This window comes from Megascapheus bottae, chromosome 35 (assembly GCF_031878675.1).
Source record: "Megascapheus bottae isolate mThoBot1 chromosome 35, mThoBot2.hap1, whole genome shotgun sequence".
In the NCBI taxonomy this organism is placed as follows: domain Eukaryota; kingdom Metazoa; phylum Chordata; class Mammalia; order Rodentia; family Geomyidae; genus Megascapheus; species Megascapheus bottae.
Genome location: NC_143543.1, coordinates 3,540,161 through 3,555,885, shown reverse-complemented (window position 1 = coordinate 3,555,885; position 15,725 = coordinate 3,540,161). Strand labels below are relative to the sequence as shown.

The 15,725-nt window shown below is 40.2% G+C and overlaps 1 protein-coding gene and 2 pseudogenes across 1 annotated transcript; all 3 read right to left on the bottom strand.

The window, feature by feature from the left end:
* Positions 1-776: 776 nt before the first annotated feature.
* On the bottom strand, positions 777-1,316 carry LOC150042506 (PRAME family member 12-like). Its single transcript, XM_090324455.1, has one exon. The coding sequence runs from the start codon at positions 1,314-1,316 to the stop codon at positions 777-779; it is 540 nt and encodes a 179-aa protein (XP_090180581.1).
* A 174-nt stretch (positions 1,317-1,490) lies between these two features.
* LOC150042505 (PRAME family member 12 pseudogene) lies at positions 1,491-2,006 on the bottom strand (annotated as a pseudogene).
* Positions 2,007-7,654: 5,648 nt separating this feature from the next.
* On the bottom strand, positions 7,655-8,571 carry LOC150042504 (nuclear ubiquitous casein and cyclin-dependent kinase substrate 1-like; annotated as a pseudogene).
* Between the last annotated feature and the right edge of the window lie 7,154 nt (positions 8,572-15,725).

Genomic DNA, 15,725 nt, shown 5'->3' with positions numbered 1-15,725 from the left:
CACCTGACCAAGTACTCCAGCTTGCCCTTGCAGGGCCACTTACTCAGGATGCACATAGCAGGGACAACCTGTTGGGCAATTAACTCAGCTCCTCCTTGCCATTCACCAAGAGGCCTGTGCCCTGCCTTGATTACCAGCTTCTACCTTGGCTGTCATCTATCTCTGCATCTAGCCACAAACAAAACTGCAATGATAAATTTTCTACTCAAGCTTTTATTTCCTTTTAGATTGAATGATACATAGTAAGAAATTAAACCCCAGATGGCAGTTTTCTTTACAACCATTAAAGAAAAGAAACAAGATTATGTCCCAGTTTCTTCTGGTGGGATTCACTCCAGATTCCTGATGGCATGGAAACACCAGGCCTGGAGCCCCCAAAGCACTCAGAAATTCCTGGGGCTTGAAAACTATGATTGATTGAAAAGCTCAGGACCAGACACACTGTCTCTTCCACCCACACACAAAGTGGTGGTCTGTAGACATTAGAGAATCCACTTCTATTCTGGGTTTCATTTCTGATGCTGAGAAGAGATTCAAGGAGTGTGGGGCTGGGCTGGGGGGTACATCAGGAAGGGAAGGAAGACACTCTTCTGTGACTTCCCAGGATCCATCATGGCCCAAACTATAGAAATGGCACTTGTTCTGGTTATTAGTGAGATTGGTACAGACCTGAACCTTTTGTGTCATTACCATATCTCGCACTACCTGTGCCACACCTGTGAGAACCTTGCCAAATGTATTAGGATCAATGATTTCAAGCAAAAAACTCTTCATGCTTATAGCTCTCCATAGGAGAGCCTGGCCATGTGTCTCAGGAGGTTCTGCAGGGTGGCCATGGAGATGCAGTTTCCATAGAAACTGAAGAACCTGAGCTGGGCACACTGGCTCAGGGAAGGCAGGATGGCTGAGATCTGGGCATCTGTGATGAAGCATTCCTCCAGAGCCAGAGCCTCCAGATTGCTGGACACGTTCTCCAAAATGGCTCTCAGGTGTAGAATATGGATTCTCTCCAGGACTAAGATCCTCAAACGCAGGTGCTTGAGCTGACTGGTGCAGGGACTTTGGGAAAGGAACCATAGATCAGATTCCTCCATCACAGTGCAGCTCAGAGATAAGGTCTTCAAAGGTGCCAGGTTGTTGAGAATGATGGCAAGGTCTCCACCAAAGAAGAAGCAGCTGTGGACATGAAGTTCCTGGAGATGTTGAAGCTGCCCCAGATGTTCCCCCAATTTGCAGGAGTACCAGAAATTATTTGGGATGGAAGTACTTAAATGATCAAATATGTTGGAGAAGTTGAGGAAGTGAAGGTTCTTCATCTGGCCCAGGTAAGGAGCAAATGTATTCAAGGTTTCTGGTTGGCGGAATTTACTTACCACCAGTTCATGGATGGAGTCCAGCCTCACCACAAGCAAAACCTTCTGGATTTCAAAAATGGAGTCAGACAGAATTTGAACCTTCCTTGAGAAAATCTGGATTTGTTCTTTCCTTTCCTAGGCCCACTGGAGCAGGTAGGCTTGAAGATCATCTATAGTGCCACATTTGATGGTCATGTTAACACTGATCACCAAGGGCTGTTTGGCAGACATCCTTGAACAGTGACTCTTGGTTGCTCTTTCAGTCAGGATGTCCTGATAAGAGACTTGGGCCATGTAGTGGTATCCCCTTGTCCAGATCTCTGGGTGCTCATTCTGCAGATCAAGAACTTGCAGTTTCCACCCACTAGGGCGCTCCTTCTTAGCAAGCAGCAGATCAATTCCAACCTGGATAGCCTTGAAGGTTTCCAGATCTGGTGATTTTGTGAGGTCCCCCAGGGGAAGGCATGGCAATGGCCAGGCCTGCACCACGGTCTTCAGCACTTCTGTGTGGCCCCCAGCACAGGCCTCCAAAAAGAGTGAAGGGAAGAACAGCCCGGGCAGGTCTTGCAGGGCAGAGATGACCAAGGGCTGGTTGTTCAGCAGACTCTGCATGGCGAGATGCTGGAGTGAGGGTTGGGTTCTGATGCCCATCTTGGGGGATCAGATGTGTACAGGGCTCTCTGAATCTCAGGAGCACTGGGCCCTGAATGCAGGCTCCAGGAATCTGCTGCTATTCTCTCTGGTGTTGGCCTCTATATATCCCAATCCCACTCTTCACCTGGAATATCTACCCATCAGAGTGTTCCTTATGATCAGATTACTAAGCCATACCCATTATACCTTCAAGAGCTGCTGCCCTTGACATTTGTACAAAAAAAATGGTTTTAAACAGAAATGGTAGGATTAAAGGTGTGATTCAAACAGCCCAGCTTCCCTTTGAAATGTTAAACTATGGACCCAAATGAATTACCATTCTCATTGCTTAATCTCTCCAGACTGCTTAATGTCTCCAGAGATAGCATAGTATTTACACTGCCTTAAGCAAGCAAAGAACCCAAACAGCCCATCCAGGCCCTGTTTAAACCTTCCACCATAGTTCTGGAAATCCTGTGTCTGAATTACTTTCCTTTCATCCTTATTTCCTTTCCTTTCCTCCCTCCCTCCTTTCTTTCTTTCCTTCCTGCCCTCTTTCCTTCCATCTTTCTTTTTTTGTGCTACTCTAAGAATTTTCACTCTGAATATGTATACTCTCTCTTAGCTTCTTATGGTCAAGGCAATGGTTCTACCGTTTGAGAAACAACACTACATCTGAGTGATCTGGAGGAGTTTATTGAAGATCAGTCTTGACCCTGGCAGAGAAATGGCTTTTAATCAGAGAACAAAATAAATATAGTAAGAAATGACAAGTCAAACCCTTAAAGTGATGACAGGTCAGGAATTACCAAACACTTCTCATTTCTAACTTTCAATAGTCAAGGGATTAACTCCCAATTAATTGACTTGTCAGAGGGAAAACCCTCTTACAGATGCACACATTTCCCTCACACATGAACATATTCTCAATGTAAAAGGCTGGAATAAAAACTGTTAACTGAAGTTGGCTCGCACTCACAGGTAAATCCCCTCCCTCGGCCCAAGTAGTGATTTAGAGATGAAGGGCATACTTTCTACCCAGAATGTCACTTCATCAGACCTCTAAGCTGATTGACACTTATGCCACCTACGATCTAAGTCCTTGGACAGCTAAAGAAAATGAAAAAAAAAAAAAAAGACGAATTCTAGTATCTGGACCCCTGCTGTGCAGCATCCCTGCATGGCTGGCAAATAAACTCGAGATCCCCAGTCAAACCTAAGTCCCACTTGGGGTACCCATTGACCCGTGGCTGCTCCCGCCTTGACTACAGGAACCCCACCCTAGCCACCAACCCCAATGCTCCTCAAGTTCTTCCCTTGCCTGCCATTACAGCATGGACAGTACAACCTGCATCCAGCTACAGACGTCTTGGGACCTAAGGTGACGCAGCGTGCCAGAGTCTTCTCCTGGATCCAGGCAGGTTTCTGCCACCTGTCCCACCCACACTGTATGCATTCCATCTTCATCACCTCAGCAGATACCACTAGCGTACTGAGTGGCTGCTGATCCAGCAAATTGACAAGTGCTATTGTGTGTTAGGCTCTGCCAAACAAATGAACCCCCTACTGAAAGCGTGCCACTTAGAGGCACACATCAGGCAACAAGACACCCATATGGTGGGTCTCACAGATCCAGCAGACCACCAGCTCCAGACTTCGTGAGTAACTCCTTCAGGACCCTTCCTAGGGATAGCCAGATTAATAGAGCACCCCAAAGGAACCAAAGCCAAGGGAACCTTTGCTGAAGGGAGCACAGGTTCAGATTCTCCCCCTACCAGAAAATCAAGTGTCACATCACCCCAAGGAAACTACAAATCCCAGCACCCTCAAATCTCCTGCCACCAGGCCTTTTTCCCCACTTTCATTCCTTTCCCTTTCTCTCTCTTCTTTCCTTTACTTCTTCATATTGGCCTTTCTCATTATTGGGATACATAACTAACACAGACTATTCTTTTAACTTCCCAATCCCACACACCTCAATCTTTTTGTTATTTTAATTTTAGAATTATTTCTAATTTTAATTATGTTCTAAAATCTAAGTGCCAGTAATTGTATATAGAGATTCCCTTCTTGAATATTTTTTGTTAAACATGTTATTTGAAATAAGATGTAAAAATCAATGTTAATAAATTCTTTAATAAAAAATCAGAAACAACTAATATTGACAAGGATGACACATGAGATAATCTAAGTTAGTGCAGCCATTAAGAAATCAGCATAGGAGGGGATGTGGCCAGGAGGGATCACTACTACACTGTTGGTGGGAGTGCAAACTCGTTCAACCACTATGGAAAGCAGTGTGGCAGTGCCTCAAAAGGCTAAACATAGAACTCCCCTATGACCCAGCAATTCCACTACTTGGCATTTATCCAACCATCCAGAAACAAGGGCATACTAAATCCACTAGCACAACAATGTTCATTGCAGCACTATTCACCATAGCAAAGATATGGAACCAACCTAGATGTCCCTCAGTTGATGAGTGGATCAACAAGTTGTGGTATTTGTACACAATGGAATTCTATGCTGCTGTCAGAAAGAATGACCTCGCCCCATTTGTTAGGAAATGGAAAGACTTAGAAAAAATCATATTAAATGAAGTAAGCCAGACTCAAAGGAACTTAGGCTCAATGGTTTCCCTCATTCGTCATAATCAGTAGAAACCTTGGGCTCTACTAGCAGAGCTCTGCAATAGAGCAAAATCTTGATACATAAGGCCATATAGTATGAAGCTAATTGAAAGGACCTCCAGGATATTGAAACAAAAGCCATATAATGAATGATTGTTGTCCTTAATGTACTATGTTGTCTCTCATCTCCTTTGCTGTCCCTTGGTTATCTCATATTGTTATAGTATCTCACTTTGTTATCTGATATATTGAATTTATTTGTATTTGGTTATTTGAAATTTGATAGGGAAGGGGGGAAAACCAAGACGGGTGGGGGGGGTGTGGGGGAGGGTAATGGGTACCAAGATATGTGAAAGGGTATCAATGTATGTGAATTAATGCACCTTCTATCTGGCAAATATCATGTAACCCTTTTACTAATTACAATAAAAAAGAATAACTGTCACACTTAATCATAATAAAACAAACAAACTTGAAAAAAAGAAATCAGCATAAAATGAATTAATTAGCATGAGATTCAGTCATATGACACCCAGTTATATATACCAACAATCAAAATCAGATTACTATAGAGAGAGACAGTAGAGTTGCATACCACTGTTTATCACTTCACCATCCAAGTAACCAAGCTATTGAATCAGTCTAGGTACATACAAGTGGATGATCTAATAAATAAAATTTGGCATATACATACATATGTATATATATATAACAATATATTATTTAGCCATAAAGAGTTAAATTATCTCATTAGTGAGAAAGTGGATGGATCGTTCATTATGTTAAACAAAATAAACTAAGATTCATCACTAGAAAACAAGTTATAACATGATTTTGTGTAGAATTTGTAGAAACTTCCCTGAAAAACAAAACAACAAATGGTGTATTAAGAAAATCGAATGAAGGGTGGAGGGAGGAGAGAGCTTTTGGATGGACTGAATAGCAAAAGCCTGCATTACATGCAGGCATAAAAATATAATGAAACTACTACTGTGCACAAATAATATATACAAATTTTTTAAAGTGTTTAAACTGTGAGGTGTTATCTACCCTGCTTTAATCATCATGCACTCAATATATGTATTGAATTGTCAGTGTATCCATAAATTGATAGTTAAAATAAATAAAGTTTAAAGTGGAAAATATTTCTTTATATATGCATACCTAAACTTATGATTGATTTTTTCTGCATAAACATATTTCTTTATACAATTTAGTAGTCATTTTTGCTCCTTTTACTGGATTTCATGCCTTAGTTAGCTTCCCTCAGCACCTTTTCCTCTATATTTCCTCTTTCCTTATTTTCTTTCCTTCATCTTTATTATACCCGTATATTTCTAGTCCCCTGTTCCTTTCAGGTGTTACTTAGCTAGCTGATCTACAATTTTTGTTGAGCCATAGATATCTATACTGGTGGAGGAATCAGTTCTGTCAAGATGGATTTAATCACATAAGGATCAGGTTGTTGTTTTTTGCATTCAAATGTGTACAGTGATGATATTGGTTCTAAATCAACAAAAGGAGGGAAAAAATGAAAATACTTGTCTAACTTACTAAATCCACTAGTGCCGGGGCCTACCGGCAGCAAATTGGAGTTCCTGAAATCGGGGGCAGTGACTGGAAAAAATAGAAGAGAGACAAACACATCGGGTCCGGGAGGTCTGCAGCCCAGGTAAAAACTGCCGCCTCATTTATTGTCAACTCCAGGCTTCTCTCCCTTCTTGAAACCCAGGGAACTGCCAGGTGTTACATTCATATGGTAAATCTCAGGTCATTTAAACAGAATAAGGCCAGAAAACAATAAGACAATAAAGCCATTGTCTGATGCAAATCAAGGTACAGTTTGATTCCACTCTGGCTCCCAACACACTAGTACAATGTTCATTGCTGCACTATTTACCATAGCAAAGATATGGAACCAACCCAGATGCCCTTCAGTTGATGAATGGATCAACAAGATGTGATATTTATACACAATGGAATTCTATGCTGCAGTCAGAAAGAATGACACTGCCCAATTTGTAAGGAAATGGGTAGACTTAGAAAAATTCATATTAAGTGAAGTAAGCCAGACTCAAAGGAAAATAGACTCATTGGTTTCTCTCATTTTTTATAATCAGTAGAAACCTTGGGATCTCTGAGCAGAGATTTACAATAGAATAAAACCTATATACATAAGGCCATATAGTATGATGCTAAATGAAAGGACCTCCAGAATATAGAAACAAAAGCCATGTAATGAATGATTGTCATCCTTCATATACTATGCTATCTCTCATTTCTTTTGTTGTCCCTTGGTTATCTCATATTGTTACAGTATTTCTCCTGGTTATCTGATATATTGTATATACGCATACTTGGTTATTTGAAGTCCGATAGGGAAGGGAGGAAAACAAGATGATGGGTGGGGATGGGGGTAGGAAAATGGGGACCAAGACATGAGAAAGGCTATCAATATATGTGTAGTAATGTACCTTCTATCTGGTGAATATAATGTATCCCTTCTATTAATTACAACAAAAACATATGAAAAGAAAGAATTTTTAAAAAGTAAAAATAAACAAAAAACAAAAAGATAAAATACAACATAATTAAATATAGTTGAAGAAAAATGGGTGGGGTTGAGAAGAGTTGGGGAAAGCAATGAGAGCAGTGAAATTGATCAAGACACATTGTACTCATAAACTGACATATCAAATTGAAACTCCTTTGTAATCTATTTAAAAATAACTCAAAAATCAAAGTGAAAACTAAAATTTAAAAAAAGGATGAAGCAGTCAACCCAGTGATTAATTTGACATGGCTTTCATTGATGAAATAGAGGAGGTGGTGGCAAAGAGAAGATCAATAAAAGAAAAAGGTAATTTAAAACACTTCCTATACAATGGTGAGAGAGGTTATTCAACACATGGGAAAAAGCACTGAAAGCCCCGTTAAAGTCAAGCCATAGCCAAAACCACAAACGATATTCAATCTTAAGTAGGTTCTCCTTTTTACCCTCTTTTTTTCTTTTTATAATAAAATCTCTCCCCACTTTTAATCCTCCCCTGATTGGGCTTCATCTTCAGACCCTTCATCTCCTGATTTCTCTGGTGCAGGGCTCTCAGAGGTCTTCTTTTCTTCAGGGCTTTCTGGCTATCATCACCCTCCTTGGGAGAAGGAATCTTATCCTTTGATGCCATGGAGGCTGTGGGGCGACCCACTTTCCCTCTGCCTTTCACTGGACTAGGTGTCGCTGTAGCCTTCAGCCTGGGTTTGGACATTTTCTTTTCTTCTCTCTCAGATTTTGACTTTTTTTCCCCAAATATTTTTTATTGTAATTAATAGAAGGTTACATATATTCACTAGATAGAAGGTGCATACATTGATACCCCTTCTCATGTCATGGTCCCTATTTATCCCCAACCCCAAGCCCCCCCTCCTCGCACTCATCTTGATTTCCCCCCTTGCCTATCCAATTTAAAATGTCAGGTTTGGTCTTCTTAACCATATTTTTGTTTTTCTTTATTGAACTGCCATAGTCACTATCATCATCATCTTCCATTAGAAAATCTTCATCACTGCTGGAATCTTTCTCCCGGAATGGTGCCTCATCTTCTTCCTCTGGCTCCTAACTGTGCACATCTTCCATGAGCACCTCTCTCTGTTTAGAAGATGCTTTAGATGCTGCCTGTCTTTGCTGGCCCATGTTTTTATGATCTTCTTTTTCATCTTCACTGTCCTCTGCTGAATGAGAGTCATCCTTCTTGGTCTTCACATTTTTTTCCTTCTGAGTCCTCACTATCTTCCTGTGAATTCTGTCCAGATCATCTCTTATTTTTAGCTTGTTGAGGAGATGATCGAATTTTCTTAGCAGGAAGGCCAGAATTTCTTCCATAATCTTCATCTGTATCATCAGTTTCCTGAAACTGTGAATAATCAACGACCTTCCTATTTCTGCCAGGCCAACACATGTTTGCTGTCCAAACAGGACCAAGTGGAAAAGCCAAGGAACACCACCTGCCCCGCCACCCCCACGCACTCGGCGCCCCCCCCCCCCCCGACCCAATGTCGGCCAAGGAGGCCTCAGCCTCCGAGTCCCTAGCTGCTGTTGTCTCAAACTCCGCTGCTCCTTAGTTCGGGGTCCCTGGATCAGACGACCCCCCTATTTCCCAGTCTCTTCAAAATCTAGCTTTTTGCTAGTCCTGAGGCTTGAACTCAGGGCGTGGGCACTGTCCTTGCACACTTTTACCTCAAGGCTAGTGCTCTGTCACTTCAGATGGAGCACTAATTCTGTCTTTTTCTGAATATATGGTACCGAACAATCAAACCCAGGGTTTCATGCATGTTTGGTGAGCACTCTACCACTTGTCTACAATGCCTGCCTCTTCAATAAATTTTGGATATGAGGCCCTTTTTATTGTATGGCCCACTCTGTGGGCTTTCTATATAACTTGTGTGCTGTATCCTTTGTCATACAGAAGTTCTGCTGTTTAATGAAGTCCCATTTGACAAACTTTCTGGGAACTTTAAGAAAGTTTTCACCTGTGCCCTAATTTGCGGGGGCTGGGGGTGGGGGGGGGCTGTGGCTCATGCCTGTAATCCTAGCAATTCAGGAGGCTGAGATCTGAGGATCAAGATTCAAATCCAGCCAGGTACAAAAGCACTTGAGACTCTTATCTCCAATTAATCTCCAGAAAACAAGAAGTGGGACTTGGATCAAGGGTAGGGTGGTAGCCTTGAGCTGAAGAGCTCAAGGACAACACCCAAACTGCAGAGGTAGGGTGGTAGCCTTTAGCTGAAGAGCTCAAGGCCAGCACACAGGCGTGAGATCCAGCCCCATGACCCACAAAATAATAATAGTAAAAAAAGAAGTCCTAATTTATCTCCTATTCTCTCCTGTAAAAAATTTTTTTCAGATTATCTGCTTTTACCACAAGGTCTTTGATCCATTTGTAATTAAATCCACTGCAGAGTGACATATAAGGCTCCAGCTTTAGTTTTTTTTTTACAGATGTTTTACCAATTCTCCCAGTACCAAGGATGTCTTTCTTTCATCCTGTTTTTAGACTCCATTATTTAAGATTAGGTGGCCATATGTTTGTGGGTTAATTTCTGAGTCTTCAGTTCTGTTCCATTGGTCCTCAGACCTCTTCTTGTGGCAGTACCAAGCTGTTTTTTCTTACTGCACCTCTGCAATTGAGTCTGAAGTTTGGTTTTAGGATTTTTTAGCTCTTTTTTTTTCCTTGATCATGGCACTTGAACTACAGGCCTGGGCACTCTCTCTGAGCTCTTCAGCTGAAGAATACTGCTCTAGAACTTGAGCCACAGCGTCACTTCCTAGCTCTTTTCGTTGTGCTAACAATTTTTTGTATAGGGGGCCTTTTATTGTTCCATATAAATTTTTGCATGGCTTCTTCTATATTACTTAGCAACTATGTTAAGATATTGGTGGATATTACATTGAATTTGTAGGTATAGTTTGGCAAAATTTGGCATTTTCACTATGTTAATTATCCCAGTACAGTAGCATGGGAAGTTTTTCAACTTTCTTAGTTCTATTTTAGTTTTCTTTTGGGGGTTTTGTAAAGTTTCATCATAAAGGTCCTTTACTTCTTGGGTTAAGTAACCTCCTCAGTTTTTTTTGAGGGTATTGCAAAGGAGTTACAATACCCTCCTCCCAACTTTCCTCTCTCTCTCTTTGTTTTCCATTTCTCTCTTTCTTCCCCTCCCTCCCTTCTCCCTTCCTTCTTTCCTTCCTTCCTCTATTCTTCCTTTATCTCTCTCTTTCTCCTTCCTTCCTTATTTCTTTCTTCCTTCTTTCATTTACTCCTTCCTTCAATTGATGTGCATGTGTAAACAAGAAATGAATATTTCTTATAGAAGAGCAAATGAAGGATCTTTTGTATTTTCATGGCAAATTTTTGACAAATCTAAAACATTAAGTTTTTTTTCATTTTTGTGTCATTTGTGGGACTTGAACCCTGAGCCTGAGTGTTGTCCCTGAGCTCTTTAGCTCAAGTTCCTACCCCTGGAGCCACAGCACCACTCCCAGTTTTCTTGTGGTTGATTGGAGATAAGTATCTCATGGGCTTCAGTGCCTAGGCTAGCTTTAAACTGAGATCCTCAGATCTCAGCCTCCTGAGTAGCTAGGATTACAGGTGTGTGCCACCATGCCCCATCCTCTATGACTTTACTTGCTGAGAATTCTTATCTCAAAATACATTGGAGACAAAGAAATAGTTCTTTCTCTCTCATGGGAGATCATTTGGTGTGTGTGGTTGCATTTCCTGACCTCTAGCTTTTATCCCAAATTTAATGTATGTGTGACTGACCTGGGTAATTTTTTGTTGTTGTTGTTGTTGTTGTTTCTGTTGTGGTTTTTTTTGTTTGTATTTCACCAGTCCTGGGACTTGAACTCAGGGTGTGGGCACTGTCCTTGGACACTTCTTCCTCAAGGCTAGTTCTCAACAAGATGAGCCAAAGCACCATTCCCAGCATTTCCTATGTATGTAGTACCAAGGAATTGAACCCACACATGCTAGGTAAGCACTCTGCCACTAGAACACTCGCATCTTTCCCCATGCATTTGTGTGTGTGTGTGTGTGTGTGTGTGTGTGTGTGTGTGTGTGCAGGGGGGATGGAACTCCCCTGTTGTAGGGCTTGAACTCATGGCCTTTGTGCAATCCCTGATCTTTTGTATTCCATGCCACCATTGCAGTACTAGTGCCACAGTTCCAATGCAGGAAAGAAATGAAAAGACAGAGAGAAGAGATAAAGAGTAACAGTGACAGAAAAAGATACAGAAAGTGAGAGAGCAAGAAAGATAGAGAGAATGAAACAAAGAGAAAGAAAGACAGAATTAAAGAAAGAAATCAAGAAGAAGGAAGGAAGGAGAGGAGAGAGAGAAAGGAGATGGGATGGAGGGACTGAATTTCTGAAAGTGAAGAAAAGGCAGGACATGAAGGAAGGAAGGAGCAAAGAAAGGAGGAAGGACATGAATGAATGTAGGAAATGAAAGGAAGAAGAATGAAAAAGAAAGTGGTAATGGATGGAAGAAGGCAGGATAAGGATATTAAGAATATAATAAATTATTACATTAGTTCATGACATCCATTTCATGAGAATTAAAAACTATAACAAAGGTTATGCTCATCCTAACCACTTAGTAAATAAGAACTTGTATCAGGATCTAATGAGAGATCTTTGTACATCTGAAAATTATTATTTTAGGTACAGCAATGGCATCTCCAGAGCTGCACAAAACTGAACTAAATTTTGGGGACTCCTATATTTGTGTTAGAATAAATGCCCAATCACACTTTGCTCAGCTGATATGATATATACTTATAAAGAATAGCAGTATAATAATGAAATAAGGAAACAAACATGGAAAAAACAGTGCTGGTGGCTCACACTTGTAATCACAACAACTGAGGAGGTTGAGAGATGATGATTGTGATTCAAAGCCATCCTGGGCAGGAAAATCCATGAGATCCTCATTTTCTAGAAAACCGGAGGTGACACTGTGGCTTAAAATGGTAGAGCACTAGCCTTGAGTATAAAAGTCATACAAAACATGAAGGTCCTGAGCTTCAACTCCAGAACTGGCAACAAAAAGACAAACAAAAAAGAAAACAAATGAGCAACAACAACAAAAAATACATGACCGATATCCAACACATATAGATCCAATAACTGAAGAAATGTGCAGGAGGAAAGTAAAATCTGAAAATGAAATGCCAAAGGCATCCCATGAAAGCAAGAGAACACTTTTTGCTTGTCAAGTATGCACCCAGAGTAATGGAAGGACTTTCTATAGAACCAGGGACTCCCAAGAGAGGTTGGCTGAAGGTCAGGATGGCTATTGTGTCCCATTGGAGATGAGTCCCATACTATTTCCAGCCCAGCCTACCTTTGAACCATGATCCTTACATTTCAGCCTCCTGAATAAATAGGATTATAGGTGTGAGCCACCAGAACTTAGCTGGCTTTGAACCAAAATCCTCAGATTTCACCCTTCTGAGGAGTTGGGATTATAGCTTGAGCTCAGGGCCTGAGCACTATCCTTGGACTTTCTCAAGGCTAGAAGCTCTACCACTTGAGCCTCAGCACCATTTCTGGCTTTTTTCTATGTATGTGGTACCGAGGAATTGCACCCAGGTCTTCGTGTATGCTAGGCAAGCACTCTACTACTAGGCCAAACTCCCAGCCCTGTCTGTCTGTTTTTAAAAGAACATATTCTGATCCTCCATTCACCAAAACAGATTTAAAAACACATTAGCATTTTAAATCTAATAATAATAAATTGTTTATTACAAAAACTTAAGTAAAAGTTAGATAAAAGCATCTGAGGACTTTTTTCAATAAGTAATCACAAGTATATTTTTGTTAGTTTATGTTGTGTATTTTTGGCTAATGTTGTACCATATGATTCACAGTGCCATCTTCAGATCTCAGCCTCCTAAGTAGCTAGGATTACAGATGTGAGCCACTCTTGCCTAGCTCAAATGTGGTTATTCTTAACTTCAATAAACCCTTTTCCTTTTCTATGGCATGAAGTGTGAACTCTTTTCTTCATATGTTTTAGCAGATTCCATTTCCCCTTTTCTTGTTCAACCAGGACCTCTCTTACTTAACCTTTTAACTCAAGGTTGTTGCTCTACTGCTTGAACCATGCCTCCAGGTCCATAGACTTAATGGTTAATTGGAGATAAAAGTCTCAAGGACTTATCTACCTAGACTGGCCTCATACCACAGTCGTTAGATCTCAGCCTCCACAGGACCTATAAATACAGATCTGAGCCACCGGTACTATTTTTGTATGTTATTCTTTACAGGTAAATAAATTGGACAGAAAAGTAGTTCTGTCTTTTCATCATAATCAGTCTTTACCTCTCCATCACCACCCCTATTGGGTGGTTGTAGTAAAGGGTAAGTGCTTTGTAAATATTTGCTTAATGAATGAATCTTTCATTGTTTCTCTTCATAATTGTTAACCAGCCATAATGCCAATCCTTCCATCAATCCACTGTTTCTTAACCTTAGCCCTGATATATTACCCATACTGCATTTCTTCAATCTAACCTCTTTTAGGTTTAACAAAGGGAGTAGATACTTGCTGATAATATATGCCCAGGGTAATGGTTTGCAATAGAAACAAGAAAGCACATTGGGTGATTTAATGCCACCCTCAAGCAGATAAATTGTAACATTGCTCTATGAGGAAAAATATTTGCCTATAAGGGCATCTCATTCTCTCATTGCCGTAGAAATCTCATTTCTGCCTTTAGCCTTAGTGAAACTCCTTTTCCATTCATATGTGCATGATTTGTCCAATGTGCTTTTGGGAGCATTAACTTTACATAATGCAAGATCAATATCTTAGCTTTAATCTTACATTGAATGTTCTATAACCCTATCTTGACATCACTAAATGAGTAGAGAAGGATGATCCAGGGCTGGGAATATGGCTGAGTTGTATAGTGCTTGCCCAGCCTGCATGAAATCCCGGGTTCAATCCCTTAGTAACACATGAACAGAAAAGGCCAGAGTGGTGGTGTAGCCAGAAATGGTAGAGAGAGGAAAAAATGGTCCAGGCTCTCGGTTCAAGTCTTTGGGAGAAAAGTGTTAAATAAGACTCAAAGTTCTATGACAGAGCCAAATTCCAGTTTAGCAACTTACATTGTGAAATCACGGCAAACTTATTTACCTACCTCTATTCCACAAACCCAGAAATATAAGCCAGAACTGTAAGGAAAGGAGAATTTTAAAATGAGTTGGGCATAATGATTCATTTCTGGATCCCATATACATGTGAGTTGCAATTAGGAGGATTACGATCTCAGAACAAAAGCAAGGCCTTATTTGAAAATCACACGCATGAAAAGACTGACTTTGGGACTCAAATAATAGACTCCTTGAAGCCCTTAGTTCAAACATGAGTACGGTCAAGAATGGAAAAAAAAAAACATAATTCAATATTAATTTCTGTGCTTAAGTCTCACATGGCAGAAGGTAATAGAGTGGAGCATTGGGGTTGATACCAAGTTTATTCTTTCCCTTTTGGAGAAAGTAACTCACTGGATCAAAGAAGGGCTTCTTGTCTCCCTTAGAAGAACTCAGTCTCGCATAGACCAACTATACCTAACAGACACCTGTAGATTATTCCACCCAGGAACACCAAAATATATGTGTTTTTTTTGGCAGCAGCAGTATATGGAACATTTTCTAAAATAGAACCTATTTGAGGGCATAAATCAAACCCGTGCAGATACAGAAACATTGATATCATTGCCTGCATTCTTTCAGACTACAACAGCATAAAACTGGAACTGAACACTAGTCTCCAACAAAGAAAACCTGTTAACTGATGGAGATTGAACAACACATTGTTGAACCAACAGTGTGTCACTGAGGAGATCAGAAGAGAAATTTCACAGTGTATGGAATTAACAGAAAGGAGCCCACAAAATATCAGTTCCAATGGGACTCAACAAAGGCAGTATTCAGAGGAAAAATTATACTTCTGAATGCCTACATTAACAAATTAAAAAATAAAAAAAACAATTTAATGGTGCACCTTAAACTTTTGGAAAAATAGCAAGAAACAAATCCCAATTCTCGTGTAAAGAAGCAAATTATCCAAATTAAAGGAGAATAAAATGAATCAGATTCCAAAAAATTACAAGCAGTGAAACGAGGAGTTGGTTCTTTGAAAAAATTATCAAAATAGACAGAATCTTACCAAATTATACCAAAAAAGGAGGGTGGCCAAATAAACAAAATTATGAAAATCAAGACAGAAAAAAACAAAGACAGAGAACATTGTAAGGGAATATTTTTCAAGCCTATATGCTAACATATTTGTGAATGTTAAACGGACAGAAAAATTTCTATCCAATATTAACATACTAAAACTAAAACAAGAATTCCTAATTCGGATCCTCTCTTGCAATCCGGTTAACAACAATCTATACACTAAGACAGGGAGGGTTTCTTTCAGATCAGATTTACCCAGATTTACTCAGATTTACTTCCAGAAACACTATGATAAACCAACATTCTAAAAGCCTTACCCACATAATTCTTTGTGCTACTCACTCTCTTATCTTAAATCGCCACACCT